Here is a 26,217-nt window from a genome sequence, read left to right as displayed (position 1 = left end):
AAAAGATGGAATGTTTGTAAAAATAAAATTAAAAAACTTTTAAAAAATCAGACAGGTGTTCTCTTACTTTTTTTTTTTTTGCTTATTTTAACTTTTATTCCTAGTCTGTCTTTTACAGTTATGTTTTTGGTAGGTTGGGGCTATAGTTTCTTTTTGTGTGAAGACTGATGCAACAAATGAGTTATCTCACCCCATCATGCGGCACTTGGGTCTCAAACCTTAACTACTGAGCTATCACACCACCAAAATCAAAATCAACAATATTGTGACATATATGTGTTATATGTTTCCATTCCATAGCAAAAGATAAAGAGCACACCAGATTGCACTTAAGATGTAAATGAAAGATAAAAATGTATGCAATGGCAAGAAATTTATTTTGTAATATAAATACAATTTTAGAAAGAAAAGGTTATGTCATACATATTAGAGACACATTACGGGTCAACCAAAAATACTTCTTTGGTCTTTTTAGTTGCCAGCAGAAAGGGAGGGGGAAAGTAGTGCATTCCTAAAATGCTTCAGATAATTCCTAGACAACCGAATCTGTTGGCGTGCAAGATTATTACTGGAGAGCATGATGGCTGACTCTTGGCTATGGATGTGTCCCATTGGAGAATATGCATACACAACAGGGGGTGGGGGAAGACCAGGGTCAAGGGGGAAATGATGTATCTTGGTGTCGGCCGCACCTGGATAACACCGACACGGTCACTCCTAATAAATCAATTTATTTACTCTGAGAGATGCAGCTAGAAACTTATGATTTGAATGGGGGTGGATTTGTCGGAGCATTATCCATAATGCATTATGTGCATGAAAAATGTACTAAATGCTTGTTTAGCTTTTTCCAGTTTTAGGGTTAAGGGGTCCAAACTCCATTATATCTATAGATATAAATATTGATGTATTTAATCTAAATATAGATGGAGTGCTCTATTGGTATGTAAAAAAATTTTCAGCCAATCACCACTTGACAGCATTTACCTATCAAGTACTACAGATAGCCCTCAGCTTACAGCCATTTGTTTAGTGATGGTTCGAAGTTGCAATATCACTAAACAAAAGTGACTTATGACCATTTTTCACACTGACAACTGTTGCAGCATGCCCATGGTCAAGCAATCAAAATTTGGGCACTTGATAACCAGTATGTTATTCACAAATGGTTGCAGTATTGTGCAATCATGTGATCACCATTTCTAAGTTTTCTAGCCAGCTTTCATCAAAGTCAAAGGAGAAAGCCATATTCACTTAATGAATACATTATTCACTTAACAACTGCAACAATTTGCTTAACTGGGGCAAAAAAGGTTGTAAAATGGATTGTGACTCAATTAACAACTGCATTGATTAGCAACAGACATTTGGGTTTTTCAGTTGGGCTCAATTGTGGCCATAAGTCAAGGATCCCTTCAACCAAAAAGAATGAACTTCTGCAAACTAGGTATTTCAAAAGGAACCCTTTACTGAAAGGAAGTGAATCCAGTACTAGTGAAAGTAGAATCTAAGGTGCTTCCAGGTATACAGTAATAGATAAAGGGAGTTAGAACCCCTCCCCTTATTTAGATGTGGATTTAGTCAAACAAAGAAGCAACATGTTAATTCCCCCCTCCCCTTTCCTGGGAAAGTATCTTAGAAGATTTTCCCAGGGAATATCTTCCAGAGCTGGAATTTTTATGGTCCCTTCTCCTCTTGTTATCTCTCCAAGAGGTGACAAGTTTCTAGCTATCTGACTCCAGTCCTCCAGTTGTATATCATGTGCAGTTATACAGATTCAATATAAGATTTAATATATTCAGGTTACATCAAAAAGGATTACTTGTACCAACTCCGCCCCCCGTTTCTTCTTCCATTGAAGAATGGCAGATACATGGTACTAGCAGACCAGCTGTATTGCATTTTCTTTCATGCAATGAAACTGGGATCAAGATTTTAAATATATCCGTCAATCATACTCATATTCTTAGCGTCCAAATTCATTTTTCTAAGAGAGTGGTCAATATAGTTGAAGAAAATTTACAGTGTGTAAAAAAGTTTACAAGAACCACTGTAACCTTTGTAGTCTGAGAATCAAGATTATTATGGATGAATTGTAACAAGAGAATAGTCTACAGATAATCAATATATTAAGCCCCGAATATCTAAAAGAACGCTATGAAGCTACACATTCAAGTCGAACACATCAATAGCAATCAAAAGCATGAATACTGAAGTGTGCCCTAAATAAATTATTAGACCGAAATTCTGGCTTAAGATGACTGGAGCTTAACCAAAAGGCAGACAGTCTCTTAATGAGAAGCAACATTTAAAAAGGCCTCTGTGTGAAGTATTGCTTAGAAATTTATTTAATTATACTCACACCACACAGTTTATACAACTCCGAGTGATTAGCAATAAAATAAAAAATACAGAAACTCAATAATAAATATAAATGTATAACAAATTTCATGGAAGTCCATTCATGACCAACTAACAAAAATCATAAATCCATAAATATCACCCATCATGTGTCCAACTACATAATATAAAAAAATATACAGTATAATATAAAAGGAGAGTGTAGTTCTGATGGACAGTGCTTCAAAATCCACAAATGGAACTATGCAGCAGAACTTTAGAAAGTATATTTCATGATTCTCTTTTCATACTAACTACACAGGAAAAATTACTGTATCACATACAAGTAATGGGTATTACGTACACATTACTTTGTTATGCTAAGTGTTGCTTTGTATAAAGTATATTTGTCTTGCTTTATACAACACATGAAGTTAAAAATAATGATTTAAAAATTAGAAAGTCACTTCACACAATAATTTGTTACAGACAAATAAACCACATTATGGTTTAGGACAATATGAGAATTTATCCACATTCTGCAAAGTTGCATATTAAGCTTTGCAAGCCTTCATTCTTTTATCAGAAATCTAGTGCATGACTTTAACTGAACTAAATTTGAAATACAGTACCAGCACAGCGGATGAATGTTTATCCACAGGATCATCTAAAGCTCAGCAGTGAAAAACAGAGGCAATGGACACATGAAATAAAAAATGCATACAATCTGGAGAGCTGAAAACTTTAACAAACATGAAAAATCTCTTCCCCAAAATAATTATGTGACACTGGATAATTGGCAAAGGTAAAATAAACAGATATTTTACCTTTGCCAATTGAAATTCTAGAAATACTTTATTTTGCATAATTAGTGCACATAAGCAAAATATCCTGTAATCAGTTGACTATACTGGCTATTTCAAGAGAAATGCATGCTCTACTTTCCAATACTATGGAACATTTGCTGCACAGAGACTCATTGTATTTACAAAAACGCCCAAGGAGAATGAGTGAATGCAGTCCCTTCTTTGGGAGGAAACAGGCCCCTTGCCCTTCAGTGCCTGGCACTGCTACTTCTGCCTCTCTTTAACCCTAATAACAATATAAATAGTTGAGTCATGCCTTAATTTTGCTAACATGTCACAAAAGAAATCTCAAACAAATCTCACATCTTTTCTGCACCCAAGTTCCTGAAGAGGCTAGTATACAGGAAGCCCCAAATGAATTTAATACTACCTTTTTGTTGCTCTTCTCTGAGTAGGCATTTTTCTCACCAAATATGTCTATTAGATTATAAACTAGAATTTTGATGAAGAAAAAAGAGGGAGAAGAGATACACCAGAGCACCAACTCTTAAGGATCCACAGTCACAATTTGATCTGTGAGTCCATTTCAAACAGCATCTGGTAAAAGGACCCTCTTGATGACTGGCTGCCAAGATCAATAAGGGTCAACAGCTGCAGCCTTTTCCAAAAGCTTGCCACTACACCCAGGAGCAGATACAGGTAGGCAAAGAAAAGGACAGCAAAGTTGTGGATTCCTAATTGCCCGTTAGGCGTCTCTACAAGAAAGAGGAAAGGAGATGCCGTTTAAAGTAGCCAACCAGACATTTCGTGCGGTGTCGGGAACAGGAGGCGGGAGGAAAAGCCCCCAGTCCCAGAGAAAGGCAAGAGACACACACAGAGAGAGACACACACACAGAGAGAAGTCAAATGGGTAACACGCCCCTCTGATTTCCTGTCACATTACGGAGGCTAGTTTCTGCATTGGCCTGCCCGCTCGCGCACCACTGACAAGAAAAGCGCTCCTTCCCCAGATGCCAGAGAGGGCGGCTCGCTCGCGAGCTCCAGCCCCCGGCATCTTTTCTCTACTTCGTCCTTTTGCTTCACCGCCCCCCCGCCCGCCCCCCGCCCCCCCATTAGCCGTCTTCCGTCTGTGGCGCTATGGCAGCCACGCCGTGTGGTGCAACAGCGACGCCACGGAAGGGATTCCTTCCCTCTCCCCGTTTATGGATGGATGGTAGTGCTTTTTTTTTTTTTTTTTTGACAGCGCGTGATTAAAACAAGAGATGGATTTGGCTTCCCGGCTTTCATTCAAGCCTTTCCAGCAGCCACCTCTACCCCTCCAAGTGCCCAGGCCAGAGTCAGCGCGCAGACCAGACAATTCATGGTCTCTGGGGTGGGGAAACAGACCTGATGTTGCCCCCTTTCCCTCCCCCAAACGGATAGAGGGAGATAGACAAGGCACACCCTTCGGATATGTCCTACTCCGTCTCACGATATTTGCCAGTCCTGTCGTAATGCCACAAGAGACGAGTAGCAATAGCGACCACCCGCTTCGGCCTGCCTCGCGATCAGCCACGCAGCAAATCTCAGCCCCCCCACCCCCCCCCAAAAAAAGTGGGGGGAGGGGAAGGGAGAAAGACAGGCACATACCCCGAGCTCCGTCTACCTTCATACTTACCCATTTATGTCGAGTTTGGAGTCCGCCAGACAGGGTGAAAGTTTGAGGTTTGCGAGGCGGTGAAAGGCAACCGAGCCGATGGAGTCGGGTGAATTACAGGAAGCTCCTTTTCTCCAATTGCAGAAAGAGCAACGTCTTCTTCGCTTCCTTTCGACTAGTCAGCGGTTGTATTTTATTTCCTGTTCTGAAACTCTCCGGCCCTCCGAAGAAAAGAGGAAGGGGAACTTGTTTGTCGACCAGAAAAAAAGAAAAGGGGACGACAACAAAGCACCTGACGCGACAGCGAGAAATGGGAAGGAAGCAGGGGAAAAACGGATCGCACCTGGAACTGCGAGAGGGAAGCAGCGAGCGGGAGTGCGCGCGCGCGTTAGGGCGGGAACGCAAGCAAAGGGGCGGCGGGAGCGGCTCGCTGCAAGGGAATGGGCTGGCTGAATGGGTGGGTGTCGCCCTTCCTGAGACCCTTCGTGCGGCAAGGTAGGAAGGGGAACTACAAAGAGAGCTGGCACTCAGTTACCTACTCGACGTCGCCCGGCAGTACCTTGACGAGCCGAGCAAAGTCACGAGAATGCCCTGCCTGGCCGATCCTATCCTCGGGCATCCGGCGGTATCCGGGAGAAAGCGCTGCTCGCCGTGATATTTATTAAATCGACTCAACGGCCCCCCATCTCGCCAATGCGATTCAGGACGGCTATCAGCACGGTAAAGAAATAAAAAGCAATTTTAACAAAGACTAGAAACCTACAGTGGTCACCGTGTGTAAATCTGCACAATCAAGAAAGACCACGCAATGGTCTTCTGAGCCCCAGGTCTTGGAGCAATCCAGGTCTCTTATGAGAAACTGGCAGGGTCGGGGCCAATCCGATCTTGGGGCCTATAGTGTACCAGAGGACAGGCGCGAGGTCAGAAAGGGGGCAAGTTGTGAAGTTTCATAAGATGACATTGTTTCAAGGGTTGATGCACACCTTGCCTATCCCTTCAGGTCCAACAATTGGAAAGAATCAATTCTATAAATAACCCACCCTTATGCCAAGGAGGACTTTATAGGTAAAACTAGTGCTTTGAATTCTAACCAGAAGCACACTAGCAGCTAATTCAGCTTAATGTTGGTGTAATTATGACAACAATGGTGTAACCAAGGTGTACCTATAGTTGCACTCTGAACCAGTTGTAACTTCCTGTCTACTATTGATCTCACCCCCTTTCCTAAGAGGGGGCGTGCATAAGCACCTACCATCCCTGTCCTATTGTTTCTTTCCTTTTTTCTTATTCGTATCCATTTCATGTATTCATAACTATGTTTATACTTATACCTGTTGCCTTATAATCGCTTGACAAAATAAAATAAATAAAAATAAATAAAATAAAACCATTCAGGTTGTCACCAAGGCATGAGTGATCATGAACAGTCCAGGAAGGGGAGCAATGTTAGTGCATAAAACAAAGTGGTGCCAGAATCCTAATCACAGTTGCCACCTACTATTCAAGCAGGAGCTGTTGACTCCAGGATCCAAGATCTAAAGACTGAATAGGGCAGTGCCACCCTGTCCAGAATCAAAGATGGACATAGAACAACTTGGCAGGGATAAAATAAAACCTGTTCTCCAGCCAGATCTTCACAACACCCAGACACCAGGATAGAACCTCAATAACTTCGTTTGGATGGCTGAGAACTGAAGCATACAACTGGGCGTTATCAGCATAATGATGATACTTCATACCAACAGATGATCTCACCCATGGCTTCATGTAAATAATGAAAAAGGTAAGTTCTGAGGCTTCCTGAAAAGCAGTGGCCTAGAATTCAATCACATCTCTTCCATCAACACTGAATGAAACTACTTCTGAAGAAGCACTGCCAAATGGTGCTTCGCTCTCCCAGCTCTATCAGCCATGACAGAGCTGGTTGATGGTACAGGTAAAGGCCACTGAGAGATCCAGGATCTGCCATCCCATCACATACTTGCCAGGTAGTCAACAAGTGTGACCAAGCCATCCCAATTCCAATTTGGAAAGGGTCCATATAATTTGCTTCCTATGGATCCTATGAAACTGGAAGCCAATCACTTTCTCAACAACCTTCCTTAAAAGAGAAGAGTGCTGATTGAACAAAAATTATCCAGATTGTTTGGATCCAAAGATGGTGTCTTGAGCAGTGGAACTGTCAAGAGTGCAATATACAGAGAGCCGTACCTTCCGATCTGAGGATCATGTTCACTTCCTTGGATTAATATGCTTGAACTCAGCCTGGATAACATCATATGACTGTGCATCATTGTTCTCCAAAGAATCAGCTCAGCCGGAGTCTTAATATAGTGAATAAGTGATTTTATTCACTGGATGCCCAGAATAGTCCATACAACCTCACGAATGTTCCATCAATTCCTTCTGACCCAAAAGAGACTAGGTTGCCAACATACAAAGAATATAATAGGACAGAGAAATGAGTCTTTTTGCTGCCCATATTGAAATTGGATAAGCCCTAATTAAGGCCGTTATCTGTGCCCAGTCAAGTTTGCTCCAAGTTTTTCCTTTGCCAACAGTATTCATCTCATCTGATGCTTCATCCTCCCAAGTCTTCTGAAAACCAGGAGCATACCAGAATCTGCACACAGAGAAAGTGTGCACAGGCACTATTTGAACTGTTACTGTAGCTTTATTCCTAGTGGCAACTGAAACCTGGGTCAAACTGCATCAAATCCTCAGGGAAGGCCTTCTGAAACCTAATAAAAGTCCCTTGGAGTCCTCTGGCAAGCCAACAGAGGAGATCCCATTTCCCTGCAAGTGGATGTGAGTTGCTAAAGTAAACTCCAGGTTCACCAGGTAATGATTTGTCCATGATGGGACAGAAAGCAACATTCCTAGTACAAATGTCAGTGGAGCCTGTGATACTTCTGCACTGCCTTCAAAGAACTTCACCACCAGCCTGGTGATATCTTCAGGCAGAGCAGTCAGGGAAGCTGCTACAGTAGCAGAACTCCTAATTGATTGTTTAGGCGCAATGTCATAAGTGGAAATTCACACTTGGCTATGTGCTATTGTCTGTCAGCACTATTCTCCCATCACTAACCACACACATCTCAAGCTGCCATTGCCCCTTTTCTTAGTCATCAAAGATCCCATGCACATCCAATGTTTGTCCACAGAACTGGTAATTTAGTATCAGGGCACTCCTGAGTGTGTACTCAGTCTGTTGTTCAAAATACTAAAAAGTAACGTATCCTGATAGCCATATTTCAGTTCAGAATGTTTTGTTTTACATGCAAAAATCATAGACACCAAGTAAAAGGAACAAATAGTAGAATTCTTGTTGAAGACCAGTGAAGCTAACTATAGTCAGAATCAGCTAGGCAGAAACGTTGTCTGCAAATTATCAAAGTACTAGTAATGGATAATGACTTAGGACTGTTACAGTAAATCACAATATATATGTTAAGTTTCTCCTTCAGAGGCTAGACTGAAAATAGGTACAGAAGCCTGGAAATGAAAACAAATGGCTATCTATTTGTATAGAGAAAACGAGAGAAAGTTTTCACATGCACCCTCAGTGCAATATAAAAGTTCAGAATTGGGAAAAATGTCTCTGCTCTAACTATGATAGGCACAACTACATGCCTCTGTCATCATTCAAGTCACCTTTTTGCGTTAAGACTAAGATCTAATATAAGCTACTTCTATGTAGCCCATGTCATGTGAAGAAAACACTCCTTGGATCAGTTTACACCTCTACTTAAAATCCTAGGCCTTGAGGACTGTTTCGCAAATAAAAAAGAGGTTGTAGAAAAAAAATGCAGTTATTATAAAGCCGCTAAAAGCTTTGCTACTTTATAATGCATTACTGTTCAGTAATTTTTTTTACATTTTGGAAATCTGTATATTCTGTATAGTACTGTAGAAATAACCTTGATAAAAGAAAAGATCAGTTGTTAGGGGAGGAAAAATTGACAATTTACTTGATGGTAGTTCATTGCTGTAGGATATAACAGAATTATACAGCTTGTCAGATTATCTCTGCCCAGTTATAATAAATAAATATAATCTGCAATATAAATAAAATCAAGACAGAATTTTCTTTTTCTGTATTCCACTTTCCCAGGACAGAGGCATCATTTTTTTCCTCCCTTAATAATTCATCCATCCATTCTTTCAACAGGTTTTCTCTATGATTCTTTGCAATTTCTTATCAAAGTTTCAGTAAAGGACAATATACATCTTTGGGCCAGTCAGTCTCTCTCAGCCCAACCCATCTGAGACAGTTGTTGTGGGGAAGAAACAGGAATATTACAAATGTTCACCATTTTAAGATAGATAGTAGATAAAGTGGGATAAAAATCCAATAGTAATAAAAATTAATGGAATGGAATTTATTAGCTCATGGCAATGAAATGGAAAATCATGACTTAACAAAAGCATTCAGCTTCTCTACTTACTGAAAAAGGTAATAAGTTGATTTATTATACAATATAAAAGTGACAATGCACTTCATTTTTATCAGCCACTAGAGGAAAAAACATGGTATTTGAGATAGTCTGCTGTTGGATTTCTGACAGCCACAACACTTATGTAAGGGAAGCATCTGCAATATTCAGAAAAAAGCCTTTGAATTCTTCTAACCTGGAAGCTATTCTAGGAGTGCGTAGCACTAGCACTATACCGTATATCCAAACAGGTTTTCACATGGAAGTGTTTCAAGACCAATGTTTAGGACAAAAACGGAAATATAAGTGAACCTTATTATGTTTAGATATATCTGATCAAATTACTGGGATGTGAAAGGAAATTAGACTGTTCCTTTGATCTATGATAGTTCTCACATGCAAAAGTAAACTACCCTGGCAATATATCTACCATAAAATATACTCTCCTACTCAAAAGATGCAAAAAATTGAGTATTATAAATATGTGTATTAGATATTCACTCCTGCTATAATTCTTTCATAATGAGTTTTGTTTGCTACAATAAATTATTTCTTGGGATTCCTCTGTATTTGCTTTCAGCCTAGTCTCTAAAGAATCCTACCTGTCAAGCTCAAACTGTGTATGTGGTTGCAACCATTATCACTTCTCAACTTGCCAAAGAATCAGGGGGGAGGGAAGGGTGAGATGGAATTCAGGCTCCAGACTTCAAGAGGCAGAACTGCGAGAACCAAGGACACTTCTGCAGGTGTTTGCCAAGACCAGACACTTTTTCTCTTAACAATACAATGGCATTCCATCAGACAATGTGACCTGCACTAATAGGGAGGAGGGAGAAATTTATATTGTAATTATGTGGGTTTGCACAGGAATTAGGTAGAGCTTGAGTTTTGCCATCATCAGTGCCAAAATGGTGTACTCAATAAAGTTTTGCATTTAGACACTGGAGACTTGAAGGTGCTACCTTTGGTTGGGTTAATCAGTTGGAACGTTGACACTAACATGATGTATATGCTGATTTACTGTAACAAATGCTTCCTACTGTATAGAAAGTGGTTTTAATAAAATTATTTTAAAAAACATTTTAAAAATAATTTACTTAAATATATTAAATCATTAATATATTTTGAATGTAATACTCATAATTATTTAGTATTGAATCTGGAAAAACACAAAGGAGCAGGACATGGTTGAAGGATAATCCTATCCTCTGGTGACTGTGCAAATAAACTGTTTCTGTTATTTGTATATATTTCTAATATTCTATCTGAAATATTTAAAAAGACATCAAACCTTTCCTTCATGCAGACAGTAACAAAAGATTTTTACACCATTCACCCACAAGTTAGCAATGTCACTCAGAAGATCTGCGACTTATGTGCCTATCCCATATAGCTGTTGTCCACAGAAGCCCGTGTATAAACACAGCATTATGAGCTTCAAGCTAGATTCACATTCTTTGTTTCTTCAAAAATGCAGAAGGAATATGAATGGCAACATTAAAGAGGTAAATATGTTTAATGCCACTGGCCTTGAAAGCAACAGCAGTACCTTGAAGTGGATTATTTTGCTCCTTTCCATTTTAAATGAAGGGATTAGGCATAAGTCAGAAAGAGCACTGGTTACTCTACTGAATGAATACTGAAAGACCAGTGTCTCTTCCTTGGTGTTATTACATGTCTCTTAGCAGTTTTTGATGCCACTGACTATGACATCCAAAAATTGGAGGCACTGTGATTGTACTGATTCCGCTGACTGCTTGAAGCACTGTCTTATATGGGAAGCAGGAGCTTTGAGAGAAGAGTTGTCTGATCCTTGGTTATTCCAGTATCGTATAAATGGCATAGCTATCTCCATACTACTATTTAACACACAGAGTTGTGTGGAAGAAATCACTTTATTCCAGGTGATTATCATCAATAGAACAAGGATAGTTGTTAGATATGACTTGGGAAGTCTTCCTCCAGCATAAGTTGGTGGCCCCATTTCATTGAAGCCCTGGAGATAACTCACCCACTTTTGCCACATGGTTAGATATCTGGGACACATTATCAGAATGGAAGACCACTGTATGCCTCACCAGTTGATCTGTGAACTGAAGACTGGAAAGAGACTTCAAGGTCATCCACACAAGTGCTACAAAGACACTATGATTACCATATTTTTTGCTCCAGAATACGCATTTTGTCTCCCATTTTGTATGGGCATCTTATGGAGTGAATATTGCCGAAGCACCAACCACCACCCTTCAATCATTTTCAGCCTCTGTGAGCCCCATTTTTGGCCTCTGTGCGAAATGGCTGTCTGCTGCCTCTGCAAGGGAACAATGGAGCCTTTGCCAGCGTTCCCCGGCTATGGCCGCAGCTGCCGCTTGCTGCCACCACAGCCAATTGGCAGTTGGATTGGCCTCCAGAATACCACCCATCAGCTGTTCCAGGTGGTGGGGATTGCTGCTGCCTGGAATAGCTGATCGGCAATATTCTGGGACGCCGATCCAACCACCAATAGGTGGCAGAGAGTGGCGGCAGCAGCAATAGCCGGGGAACGCTGGAGAAGGCTCTAGTGTTCCCCCGCGGAGGCAGCAAACGCACCATTTCTGGTCAGCTAGCCCACTGATTTGCAGGGCTATGGGTAGCTGGGATCCAGATGTCATTTAGCTGACCAGTGGTGCAACAGATAATAATAATAGTTATTGGTAGATTTTCTAGTTTAATCTGGAATGCTGGCATGGATCTATAAAACCTTATAGGACTTGGCACCAGAATACCTTAGGGACTATCTCTTCCACATGAAATCTGCTTGTCCTGTACATGTAGATAATGAGTGGATGCTTAAAGGTCCCATCATCATATCAGCTCAGAAGTACTTGAACCCAAAGATCTTAGGAAAGGCACAATATGGTTTTGTATACCATAGGCTGTAAATAATTTTGTTTGTTTATTATATAAGCAATAAACTTTAAACATATAAACTTTATGTATTACAACTCCTAGCAACAAAACCATGCTTAGAGGAAAAATTATAATAAATAAAAATTTCCTTCAGGTGGGATTTCCCCCCCCACTTCTCTTTATGAGGAACAAAATGACAATCCTACAACATTCAGCTGAAAGCTATTTTTGAAAAGCATTATTAAAACTGTAGAAAAGACCTGCAACATTATACTACTAAAAATAAAATTATCTTTATCAAGAAAAGTTAAAGTATTATATCTATTTTTCCATTTCAATTCTTGATAGCATTATTTAATGCAAACAGCTCCTTCTATAATTAATCTTGTTATCTACTTCAGTACTGTAGTTCAGATGTCCAGTTCCTGTGAAATGAATGAAAAATAAATTAATTGTATACAAAAGTTTTTAATTTGTTAGCAAAAAGTATTAATCTGCTGCTTCATATTTTTATTTGTCTAACTTTTCTAAAGCTAATTTTGAATTTCCGAATTTTACCAGTGCTATTGCTACTACATTTAACAATCTTCATAAACTTCACGGAAAAAAACTAAAGGGATTGGACAAAAATGCTATTGTATCAAGTATCTTCAAAATCCCATATAATTGCTAGGTTTCTGGAGTTTGCAATTAGCAATATTTTATTTCTATACATTAACTAATTTTAAAATGCAATTTTATAGATACTTGAAGTGGTTCTGATAGTAAAACACTGTGAATGCTAACCATAGGAAAACACTAAGAACCTATTTAGAATAATTTAATCAACCTAAATGGTTCCACTTTTACAAATATAACTATGCTGTAAAATGCTGTCAACTAAATATATTGCCCTCGGCTGAGCAATCAATGATCACCTCAGGTGGTCATGTAAGTTGGGTCAAAACTCAGCAGAACCATAATTTACTGAAAAGCTATCCAGTTACATTTTCTTCCCTTAGAATTAAAGTCTTTAGCTTTAAAATCTAAGGAAGGAATAAAGCAGTGTAATGCCTTAAAATCCTGAAAAAAAAAAGAGTTAATCTGAGAAATACAAAGTAAAATACATAAGAAGCAATCTCATGCAGCACTTTGAATAGACATACAGAGTAGACAAAATGTACTAACAAAGCAGTACATTGTTTTCTGATTGCTAGGCTGTTTGCAGGTAAAGACATAAATAGGTAAAGAGATAAACACATCAAGCAGCCCCAATGATGTTTCTCACACTGATTCTCAGGAGATGACCATATAGCTGTGATCTCTTCATAAAAACAGCTGTGTAAGAAGTTTACTTTTCCTTGCCAAGTCAAATATCTATTATTTTAGCTTTCTATATTCAGAAACAAATAATCAGGAATAATGAAATAAACTGTAGGTGGAAGATGGAATCCCCCCCCCCCCCAATAATCTATCTTGCAAGATTCTCATGAAACCAAACTGCTATTCTGAAAAAGAATATAAATGTAATAAATGGATACTCATATGACATGAACCGTGTTTTCAGTCTTATTTTCTTTTGGGCTGAAAATAAGTATTAGGGCTTATTTTCAGGGGAAGTCATATTTTTTCACCTACAGGAGGCAGTGAGCACAGGGACTGACGGAAGTGGGAGAGCTGCTACTGCTGGTCCCGCCCTCCATCCCACTGTCTACTTGCCTGCAGCTGCAACGATTCAATCTTTTGGTGCAACCCTGGCCTCTGCCCACCCTGCCTGCTGCTCCTGGGACACTGGAGTTCGGGTCTTGCTCAGGCTGTTGCTTCAAGGCAGAATGCCCCCGGCCTGCATCCCTCTGGCTGGAGTAAGACATGCAACTCAGTGTTACCTGCAAAGACCTCCTGATGCAATGCTTTGCTGTAGCTCAGGAGCAAATATCCACCTTCCCTGAACAGGACTGCAAGTCTGGAGGCTTCCACAGCCTCCACTGACCAATCCCCATCCCAGCAGGGCTGCCTCAGTGGCCAGAGAAGATGAGTTTTTGGGGTGCAAAGAAGGGAGATCTCCCCCTCCCTCCTCCATCTCACTGCAGGGCTGTCACGGAGCTTGCACAGGGCAGGGGAGGGGCGCAGCCCAAAGGTGATGGCAGGTACTCCCATCGGCAACCATTGGCAAAGGGGCCCTGGCAGGCCGGTGGTGAGGGAGGCATTCCAGAGATCATAAATCTGGGCCGAGTTGACCCATGGCAGGCAGAAGCAGCCCACCAGGGTGTCCGAGAGCAGCGCAGCCAGGAGGGCGAAGAGCCCCTGCGAGGCCAGCAGCAACAGATGTAGCAGGCCCAGCAGTAGAGCAGAAGAATGGAGTGAAGCTGATCCTGATGTGCCACATGGCTGTCTGCCTCGTACAGTAGTAGCAGACTGAGCAAGACTCGAGCTCCAAGCCTGGCAGAGTGCAACCGTAGTCGCCACCTGCTCCAGAGCCACAAGGTGAGCTTTGGAAAAAAGGGGCCCTCAGCTGCTAGGTTGCCTGTCACCGCAGGCAAGGCTGGCAAGAGTATGCCAGAAACACCTCCAGGCACCTGGAGAGGCAGAATGAGAGGCAGCTCCAGGCCTTCATTGGCTCAGCTGATCAACAGGGCCAAATTTAAGGAGCCAAGCCTCCATGAGGTGACTAGGGAAGGAAGGTGTCGCCATGCTCAGCACCACCTCAAGGATCACTGCCCATGTTTGAAAGGGGACATGTGGTTGGGCTGCCTCCTGTATTGGCCATGCCCACTCCCTTCACTAGGTGTCATGCCCCTGTCAGAGCTTGAATCTGCTGTGGGAAGATGAACTGGAACAGAAGTTGACAGAGCTCAATGGGGTGGCTCTGTTAACTTTGGAGGAAACTGCAGAAGGGCAGGGAGTCAGGCTTAGAACAACTTGTAGACAGGGAGGAATGGGCTAGATGAACATGAGATAGAGCTCAGACAATGAGCAAGCGCCACTCCCTCCTGATCCTAGAGCACAAAGAGAAAAGGCAAGAACAACGCAGACGGAGCCAGCTCCGAGGGAGGAGAGTGCCCTGCCACCTCTCACAAGGCATACCTGGGGACCGAGACGTAAGAAGATGCCAGTGGGAGGGGCATTTGTCAACATCAAGGGGCCTTGAATCGGTGGAGTCTCACGTGCACTTGCCAACACCTGGAGATTACTGTGCTGTCTTGTGAGTTTCCCCTGTTTGCCTGCTTCACTGAACTTCTCGCTCGGATTACTATTTTGCTAACTGGACTGCTGGCTCTGGTTATAGTTTTGCAAACCTTGCTTACCGGACTTCTGGTGTTTGGGTACTGCTTTGCTCACCTTGCTTAGTGAACTACTCACAGCCAGAGGCTGTTGAAGGTGCATGTGAGAACTTTGCTCCAGGATTTGTAGTAAACATGGGGACACTTAAAAGGCTAGGTCTTCTTTTCGGGATAGGTCTTATTTTGGGGGAAATACAGTACTTATAATTCATACTTGCATCAAAAAATATGTGTAATTTTTACAATTAAAATAGTCTTTCAATTTCTATCTTTGACATTTATCAGGATAATGACAACTGTTTTATTACAATTTTTGTAGAATTTCCATGGTTAGATTGCAGTGATGGTATAGTTGTCATCTATAGTCATTTGTATTTAGAATTAATTTTGTGGTCTATTTGTGGAATTCTTGTCAATAACCATAATATTTTTCTTGATAACCATTTAAACTTTTAGCCAAAATAATTCATTTACCTACTGTTTCCTCAAAAGTTCTTCTCTGATTTTGTAAGTGGTACCTCCTCTTGCGCCAGCATAGCGTAACCTCTGATATTTAGCCTGTATGTACAAACCCTTTTGTACTAAATTTGATCTGAAGTGGGGGCGACCATCAATAAAACTGTACTGTTGAGGGGGGAAAAAATCATGTAATAGGTTTCAGAATCTTGAATAATCCTTAATAGAAGAATCAAGAATTATAAGTGTAAATTATATTTGTGTATGTATGCATGTGTATGTAAACACACACACACACACACACACACACACACAGAGTCTTTAAAGAAAAATGTTAGGCTTCTGCCCATATTCTAGTACCCAAACCCCATTAGCTAGAATACCACACAAAAACATTATTCAAGAAAACATCAGAAGGAGCTTTCGCTTTTATCTGTGGCACAACACACATTAAACATAACTTTTGCTTTTATCTGTGGCACAACACATTAAAAACAGGGCTTTGACTGAGCACCTGCAGCCTCCCTACCCCATTAACAATAAACAGATTTAATGAAACTTTGTGTCTTATGATTTGACATAATACACAAAATAATGTTCAGAAGTATAATACTGCCATTAATTTTCAAGAATATGTAGGATTAACTGGTCTTATTACTGATCATTTAGGAAATCTAGTATAATTATAGATTATGATTTAGCTGAACTAGTTTGGCTTCTCATCGACATCCTAATGTTTTCCAAACATTATCATGTGCTAACTTTTCTAATTTTTGCTTCTTGTTGATTGATCTACCCTTTAGCTCCATCAATCCAACTTTACATCCCCAAATTTAAAAGGTTCAGATATTATTGGCTAATGTTAAATACAACCTAAAAATACAATTTACAACACAACAGAAGACAGCTGTTGTTGTTAAATATCATCAACATTTGAGAAAATATTGCTATGTCATATATATGTTTAGAGACAGAGTTTCATAGACACTAGTGCATATGCAAAGGGTCTCCTAGCAACCACTTCTTGCAAAGACATGGCCAGCAACTGACATGCCCAGAGAATCTCCTCTCTCTGGACTGTCATTTTTCCAACTCAACAACAGAAGGAACAGGCTTCCTTTTGTCTACTTGACTCTCTGAGGTTAAGGAAAGTCCCAGAATCATCCCTCAAGATCCTCCCATAAGCAACAGCCTGCAAGCAATTTTAGAAGACGAGCTTCAGAATAACCAGTAAGCTGAAGCTGGGAGGTGAGGTCGATAAAACAGCTGTTTTGGAATTTTCTTTTCAAACGGACAATAAGCTGTGCCCTTCATTTCTTAAACGATTTATGAGACTGTCATCCATACAAGTTAAAAGATTATCTCTTTAGTTATCACCCCTTTTTGAAGCTCTGAACGTCATTTGTGAGACTTCTTTATAACTAAATAACAAGGAAGAGGATTGCTAGAGGCAGCCAAAATAAGGAAGTATGGAGTACTTTTTCTCATGAAATATAAAGAAAAATGTTATGATTTTAATCTACTACTTCTAAAATAATTTGTAGCCCTGTGTAGTTTTGTTGTACGTGATTGATATTTGCCGATCTTTATGGAATCTGATTGGCTAGGAAGACAAATAAGTAAGGAAAGGAAGGAAGGAAGGAAGGAAGGAAGGAAGGAAGGAAGGAAGGAAGGAAGGAAGGAAGGAAGGAAGGAAGAAAGAAAGAAAGAAAGAAAGAAAGAAAGAAAGAAAGAAAGAAAGAAAGAAAGAAAGAAAGAAAGAAAGAAAGAAAGAAAGAAAGAAAGAAAGAAAGAATTTAATCACTAGGGACTTAGGAGAATGCTTAATTCTGAGCTGGAGTCTGTTATTAAGGACATTCTTGAACAGTTTATTCCAGAGGTGTCAAGACTTGACTTGAGGGCCGCATCAGGGTTGTGTCTGACTTTAGGGGACAGGGTGGGCACAGCTGGCATGGGCATGGCTAAGGTCGGAGTGGCCAGCTCGGCGTCACTCATTGAGGCTCCATTTTTGGCTACAACGGCTTCCTGCAGCCCTCTGGCAGCAAAAACGCAGCTTGAAGAGGCCATGTGCAGCCCATCCGGGCTCAGTTTTCAGCTGCAATGGCCACCTGCAGCACCCTGCCAGTGAAAACAGAGGTCTCTGACAGTGGTGCATTTCAAACAGTTTACCACCAGTTCAGTGGGCATGGCTTGGTGGGAGCGCTTTGCATGCGCACACACATTTTGTGCAGGCGCAGAGGCTTTTCGACTCACCTTCTGCAATCCTGCACTCTCCCTGTTGCTTCAGCAGCTGACGTGTGGCAATCTGTGCCACACAAAGCAGCTGCGCTTCAAAAACAGGGAATAAAGGTCAGCATGGGAACCTGGGCAGGTGGGTGGGCCCAACTGTAGAGTGTCTTAGAGAATCGATTTGGTCTCTGCTGCTCTTCGGTGCTACCAGTACGCCAGAACTGGGCTGAACCGGTAGAATACCACCACTGGTCTCTGAGCTCCATTTTTACTGGCAGAAGGCTGCAGGAGGCTGTTGCGGCCAAAATCGGAGCCTGAGAGGGACACGTGCGGTTCACCCGAGCTCTGTTTTCGCTGCAGAGGCACTGCAGGCAGGTCCTTCATTGTTTCTAGGGTGGTCCCATGGGCCAGGTCTAAGCACCCCATGGGCCGGATTTGGCCTGCAGGCCTTGAGTTTGACACTGCTGGTCTATACGGAAGATCACTAGCTTCATAAATCTGCCAAAATATATTAATTACACAGAGGATATTAAAAAAGAACAAATGTCAGGCCTGCCATCCATTCAAAACCCAAAATTTAAAAATCTCCAACTCCATTGAAATACAGAAGAGGTACTTTTACCGAGTTTGAAATGATAGCAGTGAAAGCAAGGCAAGATCTGATTCAAAACACGTAGAAGTTACAGACTGAAAGTTTCCCCAAACCCCTCCCCCCAGCGTCCCTTGCTGAGTGTCCAATCAACATCCAGTGTGATGTTGTGTGAGGCTCATCTTCAGGTATTTCGCACATCTAGAGCCCCAGGATGGTTGGCTTTGACAGGGTGTAAGCAACTCCACTCAGTAGCACACTAATTCTTGAGAATATACCTTCCCTTTTAGTTCACATGGGGCTTCACCTCACTAGCTCACTTCCCCAACCCAAATACCATGCCCCCCCCCCATTATTATGGCAGCTGATAGCAAGTATGCATCAAAGGAGAATCCCATGCTGGAGATCTGGCTGACAAGAGACACAATTAGATGTATAAAATTATCAACCTACTATGTCAACTTCACAAATACTGGATAATGCAAATAACTGTAACTTCGGAATATAAATCTGACATCAGCTTTTTTTATGATGATGGTATGAGTACAACACTCCCAGCGCAACTGAAAAATGAAGTACATTCACAACTCTCAAAGAGGTCAAGTTTGGGACTTTTGCTTTCTGTAAACTAACAAGGTAACAATTCTTTGAGAAAAAAAGATATGATAGCCATTTTAGGAAAGGAAACTTTAATCTGGGAAGATCTGCTTCATACTAATTTACAATGTCTGACAGAACAATTTTGGGACTTTTTTTCTTGGATATAAATAAAGCTGTGAATTTTTCAAGAAAAGAGACTTGATAGATTCTCCTGAGAACAAAGAGACTTTATGAAGACAAGCTGGAGGGATTGACCTAAATTTAATGTCTTAATTAGGATGGATTTTTAAACGTTTGATATATGTACTGAAATAAAGTTTTAAGCTAGTTTTGTGTGTATAAAATGAGTATGTAAATATATGTCCTCTGCTTCTTTAAGTAATGCTGAATAATTTCCAAAGTCTGTAAACTACCATTGACTAGATATAAAAATAAGAGAAGAAAAAGATTCACTTCATAAGAATACACTCAAGAGAAAGATTCAAATTTAATGAACTACATGAAGTTAACTGGACCTACAATTAGTAAAATACCAAAACTAAAAAAAAAAGTATTTTCTCTCTTTAGGGTTAAAAAATAAATACAGAACTAAAAACTAAAAAGGAATGATATACTATTCCCTATAGCAAAGAGAAGCAGAGATGGTTAAATTGATTCTTTTATCCAAAGAAGAAAATATATTTATCCTTCCATCTTTAAATTGCTTCTGGAGTTTGTGCTTGCAACAAAAAAACTGAAACTTAGATTTTTGTTTTTGTAAACTACCATTGTTTCTCCAACAATACGCCCCCCCCAATAGGAAGGCCCAGCATGTTTTCTAGGCATGAGGTGAAATTAAGCCCCTCCCCCCAAATTTAGGCCTATTTAAACATGTGAAATGGGGGGAAGGGCGGGAGGGGTACTTGCTGTTAGGAGCGACCCGCAGGCAGCTACCTCACCACCAGCTGCTCCTAACGGCCGATCATGGCGGAACCCTCTCCTTGGTATCGGGTTGCTTCCGCATGTCGTTTGTGTGCAATCCAGAGTCAACTTTTATGGCCACTCGGAACCATTCAGAGTCGGTTTGGAATGTCCCAGTAGGCAGTTACCTGAGTAATTTGCTTGTCCAAGCTTGTTCTGAAAGAGTGAGCTAATAGTTGTTCTAGCAAAGGGGGTAGCTTCCCCATGACTCTTGAATTCACTGATATGTTCCTTAATGGGTCTCACCCTCTGGTTTAGGTTTTGGAGCTCATCCTCCGTGTACGGATCCTTCTCCACCTCCTCAAATCTGGCTTCAAGCTCTTGAAGGAAATTGTCAATGTCTTGCAGTTGGGGGGCTGCCCTCTTATGGAGGGCTGCTAGCCATTCCTTTGTTTTTCTTTCTAGCCCCCCAGCGATGGTATCCACCATGGCTCTGTGTGATGGGTAAAGGTGGCCATAGCACTCTAGGTGGACTCTAGCAGAGTTAAGGAATAGAGCCAGTCGATCTGAGTCCCCATCAGATTTCCCCTGAATTGTGGTAGTTTGTTCAGCTCTGCTCCTCCCCCATCATGTTGGGCCCCGTGTTCCTGCACTTGTGTTTGGCGGTCTCTTTTGGCTCTGGTTTGGAGAGAGGCCATCCCCCTTGGGCAGCTTGCGTGTCACATGGAGGGACCAATGGCAGCAGCTTTGGGCTCATTCTCCCTCTGGGTAGTGAAAAAGAGGGCTGTATTCCCTTCTGCTTCTCCTTGCTTCAAAAGGCTCAGTTGTAACCCCGCTCTCTTTTGGGCAGCATGATGGCCCCTCATCCCGAAGGGTGGTTTGTTCAAATTTCTCCCTCAGCTGTTCTAAAGATTCCCCCAAGGGTTCCATCAGAGTTTTGGGAGTCTAGCACTTTCCCAGTCCATCATCCACTCCAGTCTTCCTAGCTCGCTCAGGGTTTTCCCCCAGCCCTGGGCTCTGGGGTGGGGGAGTTCAACCTCAGCTGCTTTAGGGATTTGTTTTCCACCAATACTCATCTTTTCTTGTTTCAGTCGCTGTGATGGGCCTCTTGGCTTTGATGTTCAGGGAGGGCTGCAATTTGGCTCCGGTTGGGCTGCTGGTTCCAGGAGTTCCCTGGGTGGAGGCAAGTTCTACCCCGCTCAGGGTTGCCTGAAGCAGGCTCTCTTCGGATAATCCGCCCTCTGCCATGGTAGCCTAAGTTTCTCTCCACACACCCCAGGTGTTGGGGAGTGGATGGAGAATCCAGGGCTCAGGAATCCCAGTCATTTTTATTAATTTCGTGAGAATTGGCTCGCTGTCAGGGTTCCAACAGTTGCCCTAATTAAATCATGAGACTCAAGCCAAGCTTCAAAAGAAATCCAGTTATTTATTAGGAGTTTCATGCCAGCATGGACCAGGTAGAGCCAACTCTGACCTCAGTTAATTCCCGCTTTGCCTCTGACCCTGTTTCTCTCTTCCCCCAATATGTGTCATCAGTCACATTCCCCAATGAAGTAATTTTGCGGGTTGTAAAGGTCACTCCCTCTGGCTACTATGGGTTTCCGTGGAGATGACTTCGGCGTATCTGTTGGAATGTGCCTTGTTTTGACTGAGATATCAGCTCCTTGATGTAGCTGCAAAGTTTGCTTCCCCATCCCCCTGTCTATGGCAACTCAAGAGCAGTTCAGGGATGCTTTGTGAGTTGACATCTGCCTTCTCCTGCTGCCGGTGCCACTACCGTAAGGTGGCCTGAATGTCAAGACAGCCAGGGCAGGGGTAAGCAGAGACTGCCTCTTTTCCATTCCTGCCCTGGATCGAGGAATCCGGCAGGTGGGTGGGTGGAGGCTGGCTGGAGCCTCAATGATCAGCTTGTCTGAATTTCCACAGCTCATGTGCAGAATTCATACTGCCCCTTCCCATTGGAGTTCTAGGAGGCTAATCATGGTAAATACCAACCATTTTTTTGAAAAAATACAGGGACAGATTACAATAATGATGATGAATGTAAATGAAAAGGCAGTTTCCAAAGCCTTCCTATCCCACTGAGTGAAACCTGAGTTACCCCCCAGAGTGCCCTGGCCAAAGGGGCCAGTGGGCTGTAGCTGCTTCAAGACACTGTTGGACTCTGCACATTCACTGCTTCCTAGGTGTTCATGGAAATGAGGGCCTGGGCCTTGTGATGAAAAAAATAAGATATCCCCTGAAAATAAGTCCTAATGGGTCTTTGGACCAAAAATAAATATCAGACCCAGTCTTATTTTCGAGAAAACACAGTACCTTGGGAAATGTAACAAATTACAATTTTATCAAATACTACTGCCGTCTCTCCTATATAAAATTTCTTAGTACTTTTGCATATCTTCATCCTTTGGGGAAGTAGGCACATTTCCAAACAAACCATGAACTGCAGCCACCCATTATATTTATTGTCTAAAGAAATGTATGAGTTGTAAATGAAGCCCAGAGGCATTCTTTAAAAGTAAATTGCTGGTATTGCAGCATGATAATTTGCAACATGCTTTCTCTTTTAAAAAAATAATCAAAAAAGACAGATAGGACACAAAGCCTGATAAACAACAAGAAAAGCTACACTGACCTCAAACATATAAGAACTCTTCTAATGTAGAACAATGCCTCAGCATATGGGGTAACATACTTTAATTCCCACAACCTCCATTACTACTGATTAATAGTGGCAATCCGTACTGCAGACCTCTCTCTTATGAGAAAGTTCTTATCTATGAAAAAAGGTGATTAAAAATGAAGCTTTTTCTGAAAGAGAATCCATGTGCATAGAATTTCCAATTAATTTTAAATAAATCATAAAGCACTAAGATTTAAAAGGTTCTGTGTTTTTGTTACTGCAAAAGCAATAGTTCAGAATGATTATACAGTTGTAATGATTTTTAAGAGATTCAATATTATATCTTATTTAAATTATGCTTATTTTGAGAGACAGCATAAGAGTGTCAGAGTAGACAATTTTATGTTGCTTGATGACTCTGTCTTAATCAATGTTTCAGTTTTGAATTTAAAAAACTTGTTCCAAATTTAATTAGATATCTACTGTCCTATTGTGAACAGAAACTCACTAGATTCATACATTACAAGTCATATCAGATAGTAGGAGATACAGTGCATATTTATTTTTTAAACAAAGTGCTTCTGCAACAGAAATATTTTCCTAGGATCACAGCACTTTTCTTCTACTGGAGGAAACTAGTTTTTTTTAGAAATATAGTTCATGCAGTCATTCTAGTTGTAATGTCCTTCTATTGTCTGTGGTAATACCCAACAGGGTAACTATATTGTAAAGAGAAAAGTAATTCTATTGATCCAATAGAATTCTGTAAAATTAAAATTATACCTTGCTGGGTCTTTGAACTGTTTCAGGATTTTCAATTCGTCTTTTTAATCGATTGGTTGTAATATCAGCATGTGAATTTTCAGTACAATGGCTCTATATTAAAAGAAAATTGCAATGATTGATTGAATATTTAAGTTTTTCAAATTATAAGCCCTGCAAATCCAACATAATGCTTATTTTTCCTCCTTAACGAAAGCAATAAAAGGAAAAAAGTCTAGGTGCATTTCCTAATCTTTAATAGTTTAACATACAGACAAAGAGAAAGAGACAGAGAGAGAGAGGGAGAGAGAGAGGGAGAGAGAAGTGGCTAAATAGTATAATGGTTAGAGTACCACCTTTGATGCGGGAGATCAAGGTTCAAATCTCAACTGCTATCTATCTTATCAATAGGGGTCCTTAGGCAAAGACCACCTAACACATCACTGCCTATACCTCAAATGTGAGTGACATGAACTGGGAGAGACATGCCAGCTCAGATGATGCCCTAAGGTTAACAAGGCCCCTGTCAGATATTGGGGTACCAGGACAATCTGATGATAAATGGTCTACTGGAACAAACAATTGAATGACTTCACAAGAGAACCTGGAATTGATGGAATGCTAATACAACAGCAGACCTAATGAGAGGGGATATTTAATGACAAAAAACCTGCATCCACTCTAACTGAGAAACAGCTAGTTATTCAACATTTCAACACAATGAAGAGGAAGCTGCTATCACAACTTGAGATAAAGTATCTACATATTACATCCCAGACTCAAGAAGATCCAGAAGTACAAGTGGATGTGCAGCTACACCTGAAACTGGAATGTCACTGCCATCGCCTCCATTGCAGAGTACAGTAGGTTATATGAGGGATAAGAACGTTGATAAACTAGCTACAATCAACCTTCGAGGTGAACTACCAGGAGAGAAATATTATCAGATAGCATGCTAGTAGATTCCAAAAGAGCCCTCACAAAATCAGTACTACCCAGGGTTGGGATTCTGCCAGTTCGCACCTATTCGCTAGAACTGAATGTTCACATTCTAAGCAGTTCGGAGAATCGGTTGTTAGAAGAAATTACTGACCTAATCCTGTAAGGAAGGCAGGAAGGAAACATTCTGTTGTTGCTTACAGAAACTGCCTCTCCGTTAACCCTTACTACATTCTTGGCAGGACTAGACTTCCTGTCTCTGGAATGTCTCTGGAGTTTTTTTCCCCTCCTTTGCTGGTACTTTGCTTGTGTGGAGTGACCATTCAAAGTTACAATGGCCCTGAAAAAAGTGACTTATGACCATTTTTCACACTTACGACTCTTGTAGCATCCCCAGTCATGAGAGGCTAGGCAAGGAGATGCGTGCCTCGATGTGAGTGATATTGAGTTGGCCACGCCCAGCCAACAGCATGACCACCAAGCCACGTCCACCCAGCCACATGACCACCAAGCCATGCCCACCAACTAAGCCACGCCCACAGAACCGGTTGTTAAAAAATTTGAACCCCACCCCTGCTACTACCGCCGTAATTCAAATCAATGAATTAGTACAGATTACTGCAGCTGCAATCTCAGAGAAGTTTGTTACACAATGAGAAGAACAGCAGTATATCCACACACACACAAACACAAACACACAGACACACCAGAATGAAGTTACAGGTTAATATCAAGACAACTTGTAGAGAGGTTAGACAATTAGTGGAATTATAGAAAGGTATAAAGATTAGGGATAAAACTCGGCTACTCAAAAAATACAAGGGCCTAACTTCATCTGAAGGCCTCAAAACTACTAAATAAAGGCTCACTGCACTGCATACCAGGCTAAGGAGATAAATTAGACAAGCAGAGGACAAGCAGAGGCTTTTTTTTGTCCAAAGAACCATTCAAAATGCATCCCAACGTGCATTCCTAAGAAAGTCAAACTTTACTTTTACTTTCTTAAATATTTGAATTGACTGAGAACGCTATAGTTGTTCAATAATACAATTAATCCTCACTTCCAGAGAAAGTTGGCAGACTTGGCTGCAACAATTTTCCCAAATTGTTACAGACTCCCCACAGTTATTTGCTTTAGAAAGTTATCTAAAGCAGAAGAAACCTCCCTGGGGAAAGGGGAAGTTCTGGAAATCAACCCTTTTGCTCCCCCAGATAGCTCTCAGAAAGCTTCTGGAAGAAGTGATCAGGTGAGTCTCTGGCTGGGGTTTGGGCAACCAAAAATAAGTTCACTTTGGAGGAACCAGCCATTTTAAATGGATAATAAAGTATGACACTGCTTCTTAGACACTAACTTTTGCATACTTACCTTTCTTTCCTAAATGAGGCTACAGCCTACTTTTCCTTTTTGTGGAATCATTGCCATTTCTGAGGCTTTGGGAATGTTAAAATGGCCAAGGCAGAGGAGATGATGTATTCAAGTCAAATTAAAGAAGCAAGGAAACACTGTGGAAACTATATCTGAAACTTTTGGACTTAAAATCTTTGGAAGATTATTTACCCTTAATAGACTCTGCTGAATGCATTCTTTGAAAAAAAAAAGCTTACCCAAACAGTGTTTTGTTTTGGCTGGAACGAGGGAGGAAAAGTTTCTGTTTCTACCATTTTTTGATTGGTCTAGCAGCAGGCAGAGAGACATAGATCAGGTTTCTTTTACTGAACTGGTGCTGTTGTCTATACGGAGCCAAAGACTGC

At 41.1% G+C, this 26,217-nt stretch overlaps 2 protein-coding genes across 8 annotated transcripts in view; both read right to left on the bottom strand.

The window, feature by feature from the left end:
• The window catches only part of SH3KBP1 (SH3 domain containing kinase binding protein 1), a 160,742-nt gene extending 155,565 nt beyond the window's left edge, over window positions 1–5,177 (bottom strand). For 2 of the 4 annotated variants that reach the window (XM_026714219.2, XM_087938245.1), the window contains exon 1: window positions 4,804–5,177. In XM_026714219.2, coding sequence (XP_026570004.1) covers window positions 4,804–4,807 — 4 coding nt within the window. In that variant the 5' untranslated portion in view covers window positions 4,808–5,177. The remainder of the gene's footprint in view (window positions 1–4,803) is intronic. The other 2 variants (XM_026714217.2, XM_026714220.2) reach the window with 1 other exon arrangement.
• A 6,940-nt stretch (window positions 5,178–12,117) lies between these two features.
• BCLAF3 (BCLAF1 and THRAP3 family member 3) overlaps window positions 12,118–26,217 on the bottom strand; it is a 42,590-nt gene continuing 28,490 nt past the window's right edge. The window contains exons 10-12 of one of the 4 annotated variants that reach the window (XM_026714228.2): window positions 23,548–23,640; window positions 15,842–15,991; window positions 12,118–12,532 (exon numbers count right to left, since the gene is read on the bottom strand). In XM_026714228.2, the coding sequence (XP_026570013.2) occupies window positions 15,842–15,991; window positions 23,548–23,640 (243 nt within the window). In that variant the 3' untranslated portion in view covers window positions 12,118–12,532. The remainder of the gene's footprint in view (window positions 12,533–15,841; window positions 15,992–23,547; window positions 23,641–26,217) is intronic. The other 3 variants (XM_026714230.2, XM_087938243.1, XM_087938244.1) reach the window with 3 other exon arrangements.

Source organism: Pseudonaja textilis, chromosome 8, assembly GCF_049901715.1.
Source record: "Pseudonaja textilis isolate UNSWEBS1 chromosome 8, rPseTex1.2, whole genome shotgun sequence".
Taxonomy (NCBI): domain Eukaryota; kingdom Metazoa; phylum Chordata; class Lepidosauria; order Squamata; family Elapidae; genus Pseudonaja; species Pseudonaja textilis.
Note: the sequence above shows the minus strand (reverse complement) of the source record. Positions and strands in the feature narration are given on the sequence as shown.